General features: G+C 33.6%; 2 protein-coding genes across 2 annotated transcripts in view; both read right to left on the bottom strand.

Annotated features, from left to right (window-relative positions):
• LOC136851314 (uncharacterized) overlaps positions 1 to 5,041 on the bottom strand; it is a 6,617-nt gene extending 1,576 nt beyond the window's left edge. The window contains exons 1-5 of the mRNA XM_067125322.1: positions 4,959 to 5,041; positions 4,229 to 4,313; positions 2,841 to 2,955; positions 1,671 to 1,758; positions 953 to 1,056 (exon numbers count right to left, since the gene is read on the bottom strand). Coding sequence (XP_066981423.1) covers positions 953 to 1,056; positions 1,671 to 1,758; positions 2,841 to 2,955; positions 4,229 to 4,289 — 368 coding nt within the window. The 5' untranslated portion in view covers positions 4,290 to 4,313; positions 4,959 to 5,041. The remainder of the gene's footprint in view (positions 1 to 952; positions 1,057 to 1,670; positions 1,759 to 2,840; positions 2,956 to 4,228; positions 4,314 to 4,958) is intronic.
• Positions 5,042 to 10,404: 5,363 nt separating this feature from the next.
• On the bottom strand, positions 10,405 to 13,944 carry LOC136851313 (uncharacterized). Its single transcript, XM_067125321.1, has 3 exons — positions 13,469 to 13,944; positions 11,973 to 12,073; positions 10,405 to 11,499 (listed from the first exon to the last, which is right to left on the bottom strand). The coding sequence occupies exons 2-3, from the start codon at positions 12,067 to 12,069 to the stop codon at positions 11,102 to 11,104; spliced, it is 495 nt and encodes a 164-aa protein (XP_066981422.1). The 5' UTR covers positions 12,070 to 12,073; positions 13,469 to 13,944; the 3' UTR covers positions 10,405 to 11,101.
• Positions 13,945 to 16,418: the final 2,474 nt, after the last annotated feature.

Genomic DNA, 16,418 nt, shown 5'->3' with positions numbered 1-16,418 from the left:
GTTTAACTTATGACATGATATGGAATATTTTCAACCATCCTTCCTGCTTAATATGTGTCGTCAACGCCCGCAGGAAAAGAGCGCTAAGGACCTTCCTAGTTGCCGGCTTAGGACTTCAAGGATAAGAGGAGACTTTGAAGGATTTTCAAAGGAAAGTTACGTCTTCCTCCTTATGAAAACAGACAGCAGAAAAATACTATTCTTAAAAAGTTTCACAGGAAGTATCTTTTTTTCATTTTTTATTTGTGCTTTCTTATCCGGTTATGCTAATCTGTGGGCCTTGGCAATAATCATTAATGATAACGAAAATTTGATTGCCGGTTGCTTCCTTAGGAATATGTTGGCATTTTGAGAATAATAATAATAATAATAATAATAATAATAATAATAATAATAATAATAATAATAATAAACCGTTAATGTTTTACTTTTTCCTTAACTATATCTGATTTGATAATAATAATAATAATAATAATAATAATAATAATAATAATAATAATAATAATAATAACAACCGTTAATGCTTCTTACTTTTCCTTAACTATATCTGGATTTGATAATAATAATAATAATAATAATAATAATAATAATAATAATAATAATAATAATAATAATAATAATAATAAACGTTAATGCTTCTTACTTTTCCTTAACTATCTCTGGACTTGATAATAATAATAATAATAATAATAATAATAATAATAATAATAATAATAATAATAATAATAATAATAATAATAATAATAGTAAACTCTTAATGCTTCTTACTTTTCCTTAACTATATCTGAACTTAATAATAATAATAATAATAATAATAATAATAATAATAATAATAATAATAATAATAATAATAATAATAAATGTTAATGCTTTTCGTCTTTCCTTGACGATACCTAGGCTTGACAAAAACATTACAGATTCCAAACAAACTTGAACCAAAGCGAGTACTCACTCTCCGACACCGGAGGCTTCGTAGGGCGCCGCCTCAAACTCGCCCTTCATGGTGTAGCTGGGGGTGTTTCCGTCGAGGTCTCCGAATTTCAGAGCCATCACGGTCTGCGTTTGAAAAAAAGCTCGGATGAACATCGCTTTCCTTAGACGCCATTTGCAGCGTGCGGCGTTGGAGTGATTTTATCTTTTTTTTTATTCTTCTTGAAAAAATTTTTTTTGTTATGGAGTCTTTCTTTATACAAGATTTGAGAGATGGAACGCAACCATGATTTTGCATGCTGGTGTATTTGTTATCAAAGTGCTAGATTTGTTTCAGGATTTGTTCTTAAAAGTCCTGGAGTCAGTTCTTTTGAGGAGAAACATGCAGAATGCATTATAAATTTAGGAAAACACGGAGGTAATTAACTACGCAATTGCAAGCAGGCTCACACATTACACACACACACAGACATATAAGACATATATATATATATATATATATATATATATATATATATATATATATATATATATATATATATTATATTTATATATATTTATATATATATAGATATATATACATATAATATATATACAATATTATTTATATATATATATATATATATATATATATATATATATATATATATATATATATATATATATATATATATATGTGTGTGTGTGTGTGTGTGTGTGTGTGTGTGTGTGTATACAAGATGACCAAAAGAAAAGCTTACTCGTTTAGTCAAAATTGGTGGAGAGAACTTAGTGCAAGCGACGCTGGATAAACCCGTGAGAGCAACTTCGGTGGCGGAGAAAAGGATGCTGCAAAAGGAGACAAATGACAGAGAATAATTATTACAAAGCATGAAATGGTAATGCATTACATAACCGAACCATCAAGGAATTAGAACACATCTGAGAAGAAATGCTTGAATGCACTGATGCGGATGTTTGGCACACGTTCGGCGTAAAGCAAATAGCTCGGAAATTAGTAAGGACAAAATAAATAGATATGTATATAGATGTGTATATGCATACATACATACATACATACATACATACATACATACATACATACATACATACATACAGAACATTCATATATATATATATATATATATATATATATATATATATATATATATTATATATATAGAGAGAGAGAGAGAGAGAGAGAGAGAGAGAGAGAGAGAGAGAGAGAGAGAGAGAGAGAGCATGATAAAGTTAATGAATTCATGAAATAATCGTTACTTACGTCAATCATTGATGCCATGGAATAATAATAATATTAAACCTTACGTTTTAAAATTATTGTCTGGTCAATATTTTTCAAAGAGGTGCATTGTAAATCGTTTGTATATAGTGATTTATATATATATATATATATATATATATATATATATATATATATATATATATATATAAATATATATATATTTATATACTGTATATATGTATAAATATATGTATATATAAAATGTAGTATGTATGTATGTATGTACGTATAGAGTGCACTACTATGTCAAAAATGACGGTAGTATCACAGTAAACAAAATTATTCCGCACAAAATATATAGGAGTAAGTTCACCAAATAACTACAACAATTATCTGAATATACCAGACTGCAAGCTACGTCAGTTCAGAAGCCACGAGTGACTTTGTCCGAATCAGCAAATGCTAAAAAAAAAAAAAAAAAAATAAAATTTATATATATATATATATATATATATATATATATATATATATATATATATATATATATAAAAATATATATATATCTATATATATACGCAACTCGGAGGAAAATTTTAATTTGTCACCGAGATCCTAGAAAAATTTGTCAAGAAGCGTGGGCGAGTGACGCCACCTATTTAGATTCGAACTCTCCTCTTATCTCGCTTACCTGCTGTGGTCAGTTGTGATGTGGAGGTCAGTGATTGTTGGCACCACTACGGGGTCAAAAGGTTTCAAGTATTTTTGGAGAATTTTTGTTATCTCGTCCTCGAATAAGCCAACCGCTAAAGAGAAAAATCAAAATGAATTTTAGAACTCTTGTGTAATATCAGTTTTTGATACTAATTTTTCCCAATTTTGTACTAATTGACTCTCTGTTGAAACAAGTCCACAGTGATGTAAGTGTAGCTGTATAGCCAAATATACACTTCTGAGTCTCTTTTAATGTATATTAACACTAGCATCACTGTGGATTTGTTTCACCATTTCATTGACTCAAGCAATTATGAGATTCTTTAAAACTGACTTTGATAGGATTCCTGTATGCCACAGAAGGTAATTAACTAAAACAAACTGGAAACTAAGTTAACAATAAAATTTGTTAATTGTCCCCCACGAAACATAATGAATCTAGGAAAATTGACATTGCATTAGATTTACAAACATAAAACTCCAGTGCAATTTGGTACAGAACATTTAATTTTCCCGTCTGTAATCAGATCAGACGTCTTAGAGTTGAAAATTTTGTAATGTAGGAGAGAGAGAGAGAGAGAGAGAGAGAGAGAGAGAGAGAGAGAGAGAGAGAGAGTATACATTTCACCTATTTTGAAAAATGGAGAGATAAACAATATGGGAAAGTAGCAGCCAGTATGCAGTAAATGTGCCACGCTGTCGAACTTCTCATTTTCAGAGGACCTTTATTCCTCACACCGTTGGACTGTGGAACAGCCTACCGGAGGATGTAGTGCAACAGGTACCTCAGAAGTTCAGGCGAGGAGGCAAAGCATTACTACTCTAAAACAATTCTCCTTGTATTTCAGTAATTTGATTGCATTTTTATCTGTTAATTTGTTAATTTATTTATTTTTTCTTTTTTATTAGCTGATCTCCTCTTCCTGTATTCGCTATTAGCTTCAGTTGCTTCTTTCAAATGAACATCATATTCGTTGGAAGCTTGAATTTCAAGTCGATGGCCTCTGTGGGCTTGTTCCATATGTATAGCTAATAATAATAATAATAATAATAATAATAATAATAATAATAATAATAATAATAATAATAATAAACCAAACAAAACTTCTTTCAATTTTCTTCTGAAGATGGAAAAGAAACACTAAGATTCCTGTGTATAACTTGTTTATTTGTAAAGATTTACATATATTACTTTTTAATCTGAGTATTTTTCAGGTGCTAACTGTGACCCTCATCTCTTGAAAAAGGGTCACAGTTAGACCTGAAAGTACTCGAGATTTAAAATATATGTAAATATTGACAAGTAAACAAGTTATACACAGGAATCTTGTGGGTTTCTCTTTCCAATATTAATAAATTACGTACGTGACGGGCTGGCTTTAGCAAGGAGAGCCACAACGGACAAAATTACGATAGTCTTCAGCATCGTGGTGGATCTGGCTCGAGTGACCTGAAAGAGAATAAAAAAAAACAGATGTAAAGGAAATGAAGAAACCATCAGAAAATGCATTTGAGAATCAACTTTAGACCGATACAAAATTCTTAGGATCATAATTTCCGGTTGGATTTTGTGTCGTCATTAAACCTCGTTCGTGATATCTGTAAGCGGTGGAAATTCCAGTTGTAGAATATACTCAAAATAGAGAGGGGGGCGTCATGAACTAGAGTTTAAAGAAACGAAAAATGGTTCCTAATCATCAAAATTCCAGCACATCTCATGTGAAAGATACTGCTCGGAAAATCTGGAACAGAGTATAATGCTCATGTCACAAAGTTCGTTTATAATGTTCTTAAAAACGACAAAAATACTTTTTAAAATGCCCTTCAGAATCTATGTTATTACAGTACAGTATATATATATATATATATATATATATATATATATATATATATATATATATATATATATGAATATATATACTGTATATATATGTATAGGCCTATATGTGCATATATATGTATGAATATATTGTATATGTATGCATATATACACATAAATATCTGTGTACATAAAATACCAAATCAATTAAATATCATCGATATGGAAAATCTGTTGAAATCTATAAACCAGGACAAAATCCAGCTTTTAACATACCTTTCAGAATGTTGGAGAAACTGCCTCCCTTCTGGTAGCGGCTCTGCGCAGACTGGAGCAAAGACCAGCGGTTTTATAGCGCTCCTGAGGAACAAGTTACCACTACAGTATCTACCCACTCCATTAGGCCTGTCACCCCCAATCCCTTCCTCCCTCCCTCCCTCCCACTTCTCCCCATCCACCTTTAAGATAGAAGTACGTGATTACCTAGGGAAACCAGACTGCGAAATGCAGGTGCTGTGTTTTTGATGGCTGTCAAAGTCTCATAAATTCCCACGATTTTCTTTCGCTTACTCTAGATTTGACACATGTCCATTTCACATGTGCCTCCCACCCTCTCCTACTGTGCTTCTGAGGTTTTGAATCTTAAAGGATATATATATATATATATATATATACACGAGCTATATATATATAATATTGAATCTTAAAAAGAATTTATTATATATATATATATATATATATATATATATATATATATATATATATATATATATATATATATATATTTCTTCTTCTTCTTCTTCTTCTTCTTCTTCTTCTTCTTCTTCTTCTTCTTCTTCTTCTTCTTTAACGTGCTTTTTCCCATTTTTGTATGGGGTAAGCACGATGCCTTCTTTGAAGGATTTTTGATATATACACACAAATATATATGTGTACATACATAAATATATATATATATATATATATATATATATATATATATATATATATATATATATATATATATATATATATATAAGTGCAACTGCTGTGCCTTCAGAGCATAACAGACAGAGCTGGAAAGAACATCTGTTAGAAGAAAAAGAACTAGAAATACGTTTTATTTCACTGTATTTATATACTATGACGAACTACAGTTTATAAATTTTCACATCGAGTTCAAGGGTGTACTTTTTAGTATTCATAATTCATTAGAAACAGAGCTGTAGGAAAGGAAATTTGTACGTACAAAATAAAAACGAAGTTCAAATGATCTCTCTGTTCATGTTCATTTACTTTCAAACATTATCCCTAGTGCAGTGTTTATTTCATGCAATTGCATTCTGTTCTGCAGTTTTCAACTGCATTGAAAAATATGTATAAATTCTCTTACTCTGATCCTAATCGTTGGTTCCAGTGATGGCCTGGAACCTCTGGAATGGATGAATAAAGAAGTGAGAGATTGTAACATATTTTTTTAATGTGCAGACATAATCTCAATTTATGTGATTCTGGTGACTGATGAATAATTTATATAGAACAGAATAACTTCCAACACCATTAAGAAGTTACCTACTTGGCAACGGGTGTGATTAACATAGGCGACGATTCATATAGAACAGAATAACTTCAAACGTCATTAAGAAAGTTACCTACTTAGCAACGGGTGCAATTAACAAAGACCATGATTCATATATGGTAAAATGACTTCAAACATCATTAAGAGAGTTGCCTACTTAGCAACGGGTGTAGTTAACATAGATGATGATTTATAGTAATAAAAGAACTTCAAACATCATTAAGAAAGTTACCTACTTAGCAACGACTGCAATTAACACAGATGATGATTTATATATAATAAAATAACTTCCGACACCATTAAGAGAGTTCTACTTAGCAACGGGTACAATTAACACAGACGGTGATTTACAGATAATAAAATAACTTCAAACATCATTAAGAAAGTTACCTATTTTATTTAGCAAAGGTTCAGTTAACATAGACAATGATTTATATATAATAAAATAACTTCAATCATCACTAAGAGAGTTACCTGCTTAGCAACGGGTGTAGTTAACACAGACGATGATTTATATGAAATAAATAACTTCAAATATCACTAAAGTAGTTACCTACTTCGCAACGGGTGTAGTTAACACATTGTCCTGATAAAAGGTCGTAAATTCGAAGACATCTTGTGACTGGATTGCCCCAGAAATTAATCTCTGATATTGCCGACTGAAGTTCAGTTAATTTTTTTCTTGTTTATCTATTTTTAGATCAAAGAAAAGTGGTACATTTTTCGTACCTATTCGTTCAAATTTTAGTTTTAAAAACCTATAATTTTTTTCGACAAAGCTTATCTGAATCTAGTTTAAACATTTTTTTTTTCTCAGTTAATCAGTGACTCTTTTACTCTGAGTGGGAAAGATAAGTTGTCTGTAACACAATTTCCAAAATGTATATTACGTAAAATATGACGCAATACGAATTACGTTCTGAGTATGAGACCAATTATTCTGAATTTATTCTCTAAATTTGCATATTGTGGGAACTACTGTAATATTAAATAAAAAATTTTCAGGTAAACCTTAGGAGTTTCTCTTTTTATGTCATCTTCTTACAAAAATTTATTGAGTAATGAGCCTATGACGGTATACATTTCACAATGAAAACATCATGAATAATATTAGGTCTCTGCATTCTTCTATTTTCTAACTAAAAGCGTTAATCAATATCGGCATAGCATGAAAGCAAGGCAAAGGGAAATCGTTATTTGAAATCTTGCCCAAGCAATTCTAGAAATACCTTTTCAGTCTTTAAAATTACAATGGATTTCTAACCTGAGGAAAGCATATTTCTCCTATAAGTTAATATTATTGTATGCGAATACTGGCTTTATAACCCCTTTGAAATAGAAGGTAACGCTAATGTAAGTTATGTTCATAATTTTCCACTAAATCTGTTTTCATTTTAGACAAAGTTCAAATGTGGTATTAGATGACATCAACAGGAATTTAAGCCACGTCTGATGTCAACTAACGATAATTAACATTAAGGTAAGATCCGATATTATTAAAAAAAAAAAAGTCATTGTTGTTGTCAAGTGACAATATTACCTAGTTATTGCATCGTATTTTTCTCATTATTATTTTGGACACAACCATAATGGTTTCGTTTCTTGTTCAACAGTGAACTTTTATTGTAAGAACAAAGCTCTATTTTCCATTCAGAATTAAAACAACAGTGATGCAAACTCTTTTAGATTCAATTTGATACACTGCTGAATTACAGTTAGGTATTTGTGTTTTAGACAAAACCCAACAGCGTTTGAAAGTCAGTTAACTATTTTCAAACAAAATCCAGCGGTGATGAAAAGCCAGTATTTCTTTAAGACAAAACCTATTCATCGCCTGTCGTCTGTGGCGTTTTTAGGAAATCGTTTGCCAGGAAGACAGTAATCCATTTCCCTACAGTGCCTCTGTATCGAGATTCCCATAGGTGGGACAACATGACTATTCTTCCCACGGTTACCTCTTACTTACACGACGGGCACTTCACTTCATTACGGCAGGTGCAGAAATTTTCATGTAGCTTCTACGTAACATATGGGTATCAGCGCCCGCACAAGCCACGTACACACACACACATAGATACACACACACACACACACACACATATATATATATATATATATATATATATATATATATATATATATATATATATATATATATATATATACATACATATATATCTTCTTAAAAGAGAAAGAAGTATATATATATATATTAGTGCTAATATATATATATATACTTTATATAGAGCAATTTGAATATACGTATTTGCTGATATAAATTGAACATACTTATTTTGTTATGCTAGATGGTTATGCTACACTACATATGCACAACTCGGTATAGTCACGTGCAATGAGTAATAATAAAACGAAAAAATTATTTAATTGATGAAATTTAGGCTGTCCACCTTCCAAACGCACCCTCCTGCCCCGTGCGGAGACAGAAAAAAAAAAAAATTATTTGAATTTACTCCAAAATTCAGCTGTATGTTTTCGTTACTCGACGCCGACATTACACGGTCCAATAAATGCACTTTAATGCAATCATTGCTGCATATGACCCACCAGAAATTTAGATTATAATGCAGGAGTTTACGGGCTAAGGATTTTTAGGAAACAGGTTAATTACCCTCACTTTCTATAAAGCAGCCGTTTCACCCTAGGAAATCAATTATGACACATTCAGACGAAAGCTAAAGGCCTTTCACTATTGGAGTTTACTAGGTCTAGGAAATGCACTACTAAAATATTAGGATCTAATTTGGTCAAGATCAAGAATAGTGGGAGAATGCTTTGGGTCCTTACTTCAGCTGTTGAAGAACGTTTTCAGAGCCACAATTTGTTCGGGAAGCAGTTAATTAGTTGCATAAAATATCGATGTGTGAAGCGTCTGATGCAACGGAAGTTTTCAGCAAAGGGGGTCATTATAGTCTCAGTAGTAAAAGACTGTTCTACTGATCGTTATTCTGGAGTCCTTTCGATGGGTATATCTTTTTAATAGATTGGAAAGATACACACACACAAACATATATATATATATATATATATATATATATATATATATATATATATATATATATATATATATATATATATATATATAATCGATAAGATCGGTTTCAATATTCTGACACGAAGTCTTCACCTTTACTTCCAGGTAATTTATTGATATTGAGTTTTCTAAGAACAATTAACATACAATTTCAAGGGATCTGAAGGTTCCTTGTAATATAGTCATCATTATTATCACTATCTTTTGTCATTTCAAGTGTTGCTTTTGTGAATTTTTCGGTAAGAGTTCCGTTCCATTCATTACATTTTCTTCTGACTTACATCAATGATCCTCTTTCTCCCTTTCTTCCCTTCTTGTCCTGAAGGACCGTAACTATGGCCCTTAGTCATTCGCACCTCTCTTAATCTGTGCTATAAATGTATTGTAAGATTAATGGACGCCAGATCAATAGTCTTTCTTTGCGTTCATTTTACATTCATGTGAATTTTTAATGTCATCTTGAAATCATCAAATCGTGAAGCAATAGTAAATAAAATGGAACTGAAATATGAGATTTCGAAGTGTTGTTAAACTTCAAGGACAAACAAGATCCACTCGGATACTATTATTATTATTATTATTATTATTATTATTATTATTATTATTATTATTATTATTATTATTATTATTATCTTACCCACTGAGAATTTGGCTCTAGAGAGTACCAACCTTCCGGCGGTCAGCAGTTTTTTATGGATGAGGCTGCTAGCCCCATGCCCTTCTCCACCCCACTGCCGACCCACCAGAGTTGGCCATTTCCAGGTATCTAATTCACTGCTTAGGTCAACAGATGTTCAACGCCTAGGTCGTTTCTTTCCCCTGTGATCGATCTCGGACCTTTCGCCTTTGCAGCAAGGTTGATAACAGCTGGACCACAGAGACCATATATTACTACTATTATTAATATGATTTTGGAAATAATACCTCCCTCTCTTCAACTGCCTCCATAAATAATGAAGAGGCCGTTGGGATGGCAACAATGACCTCGTTTAGGTAAGAATCTTAGGGTTAAAAAAAAAATAGGGTCATTGATTTCTTTTTCCTTGTGAGAAGTGATTGCCTGGTGGGTAACTAGACCGTCTGGAAGGAGGAGGATAAGAAATCTCAAGGAATAGAACAGTATTTTATATTAAAAAAAAAACTTTGGCAGCATAGCTAACCCTCAGTATAATTCCTGTAACAGTGTAACCCTAATCTTAAACACTATCAATCTAGACGCACGGTTTAAGGATAATGCTTGACACTTGTACTTGTAATTGTAGTCACACTCCACTTGGGTAAAAAAAAAAAGGTCAATGGAAAGTTGTTCCTTAGGTCAGCATCACAACACGAGACAGCCGTCTTTCCAAAGAGTGGCTGAAGGGTCAGCCTTCGAATACCTCTTGTGATATAGTTATGGTCTGATGTTTTTCGATGTGTTGTCGTATATTATTGACCAATGTTATTTCATAATTTAAGAGCTCTTTCCTACATTGCCTTCTTATGAGGCCTAGAATCCTGTTGCTGGAGTCAGATTATGTTTGCTAGGAGTCCCTTACATTGGCAGTGAGCTTTTACCTAACAGCTAGACGTCATTTTATTTTTAGCATAAACCTCAAGTTCGAAGACTAAAGTTTTTCACAGGCAATTTCGAGATTTCCTGTCTCTTACCGAAGAGGAGGCGAACTTAATGTTTTATCATATTCATTACAGTTCTATACTGAGCTGCAAAGAACCTCATGATTTCTAGTACTCTTCTGTTAGACTAAGAAATTCTAGCATTTTGGTCTCTGAACATCAGTCCTCAGAAATAGATATGTACGGCTATCGTCAGTGTTTTTCATCCTTGTCCAAAAGAGCTGCTATCAGCGCCCTTGCTCTCTCAGGATGCATGCCATGGTCTCGAAGCGTTTTGGCCAGGAGGATCCTGTCCACCTGCGCGTCATCACCCATCTTGTTGTGGCCTGGTCTGACTCTCAAAAGCGGGAACTCTTTCCGTGGTTTAACATCCCCGTCAGAGCGGCGATCGTCGGTCGGTAACTCTTCCATCTTCGCCGCTGGAAGCTTCTTGCTCTCTCCGTCGATTTCGACGACGTGCCGGATGGCGAACCTTCCCTCCGTGTTGTTGGTTTTCAAGAGCGAGTTGACTTTTTGGCGACTGATGCCGGGTCTCTGCTGTCCCAGGGGAAGGCCTCGTGTGCGGTAAAAACTAGATTTGCGAAGCACATCTGAAACAGAAAAGGGGATCCCTCTCATTTATACTTGTTTTACTCTGACTGGCTATCTGTAGATAGTATTACCCACTATGCATCCCAGGAGTGTACGGGTTTCCATGTTAGAACTCGGAGAAGAGAAAATAGATCCTATCTAAGATAGCCACATGTTCTGGAAGCAATTAATGTAAAAAAAAAAAGTCACATCTAATTATTGGTCAAACTATGCCTGGTAAACCTGAATGAGCAATTTAGCTTCATTGAGGTTAAGAAAAATATTTTCATCTTCGATCAGTCACATCCATGGCACAACAAATACGGTGCATTCGGCTACCCAACAGCGTATGAGTCGTTTAGCTGAATAAAAAGAGAGAAGTACAAGATTTGACTGAGCATTGATTGAACCAGAATTTAAATAGTCTAAAGCTTTTAGCCATTCTTGACTTTTTTTTGGAATTATGAATTTTCATAAGAAGTAAAATACTCACCATTAGGGAGAACTACGAACGTCATGAAACACAAGACCAGGAAGGAGAAAGACAGGGCTATTCCAAACAGTGCCAAAATCGTCTTCGCTTTCAGCATCTCTCTGAAACCAACAGCAACACAAGATTAAATGGTAGATGTTATGCAAAAGGAAAATTACTACAGATGTTAAAAATGCATTTGAGAATACAGATACAAAATTACTAATAGTATTGATGGTACTATTAATCATGAGGATGAAAAAAAGTTATGAATAAAATGCTCCGTAGGGGTTAGCGACGTTAGCTGCAACCCCTGTCATTCCTTTTATTATACCTCCGTTCATATTCTCTTTCCCATCAGGCTTTTCTAGCTATTGTTTCCTAGTGTAACTGCAAGGTTTCCCTCCTGTTACACCTTGAAAAACTTTCTACTCTCAGTTTCCCTTGAAGCGGTGAATGACCTCAAAGGTCCCTGCACTTGGTCTTTTGCCAAAATTTTATGCACTACCAACTGTTAAGAATAAGGTGAGATGTCAAATATCGCAGAAAAATGCACATCATGATAATAATAATTATAATAATAAGACTAGTACAAAAATTGTAATTATGATGACAATGTCGATGGTTCTTTTAAGCACTTAATGAAACAATATTATATAATGTACACACACACACATATATATAGTATATATATATATATATATATATATATATATATATATATATATATATATATATATGAAATTGGATTTTGGGACGTTCATTAAAACCCATTGCATTTCTGTTGACCTGAGCAGTGAATCAAGCACTTGGTAGCTAGAAGACTTTGGTGGGCTCCAACTCGGATGGAGAGAGAGAGAGAGAGAGAGAGAGAGAGAGAGAGAGAGAGAGAGAGATGTGCTTGCAACCTCATCTTAAAACACTTGTTGAAAACCTGTCCCCAGCCTGATTGAAATATTCAAAATTTTTTATGTTCACCTCCCCTGTAAGGAGAAACACCAAGGCTTGGTCTCTAAGCACAAGTGTGTGCTAGTGTGTATGTAGGTTTTAGCATAAACGAGTGAGGTTAATGTCATCGCTGAATGAAAAGTAATGATGTTATCTAGTGCTCAGTCACCGATGACTGATAAGACAAGATAACGTCCCCTCCCACCTTCCCCCTAGGCGTCTAGGCATTGCAGGATTAGCATATGCAATAGCAACTTTTAGGTCAGTACTGATACTGGTACTAATTGGTACTAATGTTACTCCCACGTTCTCAGAATAGCGGCAAATTATGCCATGAAAAATCTCTCTCTCTCTCTCTCTCTCTCTCTCTCTATCTATATCGGATATATATATACATACATATATATATATATATATATATATATATATATATATATATATATATATATGCGTGTGTGTGTGCGTCGAATGATATAATGCTCTTTAGTTAGTCCTTTAAAGATTTTAATGATAATCGTAAAGTATTCATATCCTAAAAAAAAACTCGTAAATAAATGAGGTAAACTTACCAAGAAAGGAACAGTGAGAATCCTTAAGATAAGCGCTCTCACAGCCGTTTCGTCTCCACTTTTAGTTTGAGCGAAGACAAACACATTTTCAGACAACAGTTCCTTCGTTTATGGGAATTTGTTGGGCCCTGTAAGCATTGCTCCGGCTTCAGTGAAGTTTGGTGAATTTGTCGTAGACTCACATGTAAATATTCGATGACGTGTCGTCAATAAGCATATCTGAATGGCTGACTGGAAGATTAGGCGTGACGATAAGTTCACTGAAACACAACCGTTAACAAGCGCACACTTAACTCACTCACGACCACTTCACCTAGACTTATAAGTTTTACAACCATGAAGTTGTGACAAGGAAGGCTAGTTGTAAGATCACCGGGCAGGAGCCAGTAAAGTAGACTAAAGAAATAATGTGTATAAGTCACAGCTGTTTCTCTTCGACCCACCAAAACCCGACTTCAGTGCTGGTTCGGAATGCCGAGCTGATCTCTTGCTGCGGTGATATGCATCCGCTATCAGGCGCCTATCAGCAGCGTGCGATTAAGGGAAAGTGTGACAGAGAGAGAGAGAGAGAGAGAGAGAGAGAGAGAGAATAACTGATGTTTGTCTCGCACTACCCGTGAAGGTGACAATTGGTCTGGTGCGATAGGCCTTGAGGCTACAGTCCGTACTTGTGAATGTTCTTTGTTTGGTGAATTGAATTGATTGAATTTACTAGTCTTGGGTTGATTACTGAGTGCTTTCTTGTAAAATTTCTTACTCGGTGCTTATAGGGGCGTTTGACATAATTCTAAAGTTTTATACTTAGATTGCAATACAGTAATACGACTGTACTATGGTACCATTATTACTTTGACGTATAACTATTCAATATGACCAGTTGCTCTCTGTCGTATATAAGCCATTGTTACAACAACAACAATGACAAGGAACATCAGTAGTGGTAGTAGTAGTAGCAGTAGTAGTAGTAGTAGTAGTAGTAGTAGTAGTAGTAGTACTTGTGACAGAATTTTTATTATTATTTTTATTAACAATAAATAATACTCCAAAAAGTCTCCGACTGTAAAGGTCACCTGTCGAATCATTCAGGCACTGCAAAGTGTAATTTAATTAATTTATATATTATTATTATTATTATTATTATTATTATTATTATTATTATTATTATTATTATTATTATTATTGCATACAGGTACTTGAAGTTATTCAAGCAGATGGTCCTTGAACTTATTTTCTGGTGTTTTTACCGAAACAACATCGCGAATATAGATGTAAAAATTCAATGCATTTTTACATGTTTTCTCTAAAATATTTTCACCTCGTTTCTTAAAAGTAGATCCTCATGATAATAATCATGTGAAAATTTAGTATGGTACATTTTCACTAAAATATATGTTGGCAGATTTTCATTTGAAACTTTGGAGAGTCTGACCCAAATTGTTATTAGAGTTTTGACAGAAATTGGCATCTTTCGCCGTAATTATTTATCATGAATTTTCAACAAAACTGAACGAAATCAATTACAAGAACTCCTCATTAAAAGTTTGTCCAAAGTAATTTGAAAAATATTTTACTGAAACGAGTTTGCAACATACTTCGAAAATGACGTAATGCCACATAGTTTCAACAACATAGAGAAGGCAATATATCACATTTCTTTAAAGCTAAGTAATTCCACCCAATTACACAACCTTTGCCATGATTTATTACTACAGATTTCACTCGGTATCTACTTAAATCGGCGCTCACTAAAATAATCCTTGACATTTGTTGCTATAAAAAAAGGAATAAATGCAGCGAAGTTTCTTCGGCGCAATCGAGTTTCTGTACAGCGTATAATCAAGGTCACCGAAAATTGATCTATCTATCGGTGGTCTCGTAATAATGCTGTATGAGCCGCGGCCCGTGAAACTTGAACCACGGCCCAGTGGTGGCCTGTCCTATATCGTTGCCAGAAGCACGATTGTGGCTAACTTTAACTTGGAATAAAATAAAAACTATTGAGGCTAGAGGGCTGCAATGTGGTATGTTTGAAGATTGGACGTTGGATGATCAACATAACAATTTGCAGCCCCCTAGCCTCAGTAGTTTTTAAGGTCTGAGGGCGGACAGAAAAAAGTGCGGACGGACAGACAAAGCCGGAGCAATAGTTTTTTTTTACAGAAAAAACTTTTCGCGAGATTTTTCCACGCCGAATAGGAATCTGAGACATTCAAACTCGGGTGTTCCAAATCACCTGAACTGAGTTTTGAGGATATTACAGCGCGAACTAACATGAGCTACAGTACTTAAGTTCCTCTGTTTAAGCAGAGGAAGCGTCTACTATAGAAGAGCAAGGCCTTCAGAATTCATGGAAAATTTGACTTGGTTGTGCATTCCCCCTACTTGCACAAGTTAATTATATATATTCTATCCCAGTTTAGACTAGTTTTGCTTGATATCCAGATGTTAAAAAGGGTAATCTATCTCTCTCTCTCTCTCTCTCTCTCTCCTCTATATATATATATATATATATATATATATATATATATATATATATATATATATATATATATATATACATATGACTTTTTATCACATCACCGTGATTCATATATAATCAGTAAGCTATAAACGTCTTTAATATCAATTCGCTCTACCTCGAAATAATATATTTTCATATATGTTACCGAAGGGAAATTTTTTTAGTTGATAATAAGTTCGTCGTCCCGTGGGCTCGAACGGACGACGAACTTATTATCAACTAAAAAAAATTCCCCTTCGGTAACATATATGAAAATATATTATTTCCGAGGTAGAGCGAATTGGATATTAAAGGACGTTTGTAGCTTACTGATTATGTATACACACACACACACACACACACACACACATATATATATATGCGTGTGCATACGTGCGAATGAACACATTTATTATGTACACAAACATACTCGTCACTCGTCACGAAAAA

The sequence above is a fragment of the Macrobrachium rosenbergii genome, chromosome 23 (genome assembly GCF_040412425.1).
Source record: "Macrobrachium rosenbergii isolate ZJJX-2024 chromosome 23, ASM4041242v1, whole genome shotgun sequence".
In the NCBI taxonomy this organism is placed as follows: Eukaryota; Metazoa; Arthropoda; class Malacostraca; order Decapoda; family Palaemonidae; genus Macrobrachium; species Macrobrachium rosenbergii.
This window is presented reverse-complemented; position numbering and strand designations above follow the sequence as displayed.

Excerpts from the sequence above, each read along its gene's own strand:
- LOC136851313 (XM_067125321.1), bottom strand. The coding sequence starts at position 12,069 with ATGCTGAAAGCGAAGACGATTTTGGCACTGTTTGGAATAGCCCTGTCT. Across the intron at positions 11,500-11,972 it reads GTTCGTAGTTCTCCCTAATG|ATGTGCTTCGCAAATCTAGT; the intron begins GTGAGTATTTTA and ends TTTCTGTTTCAG.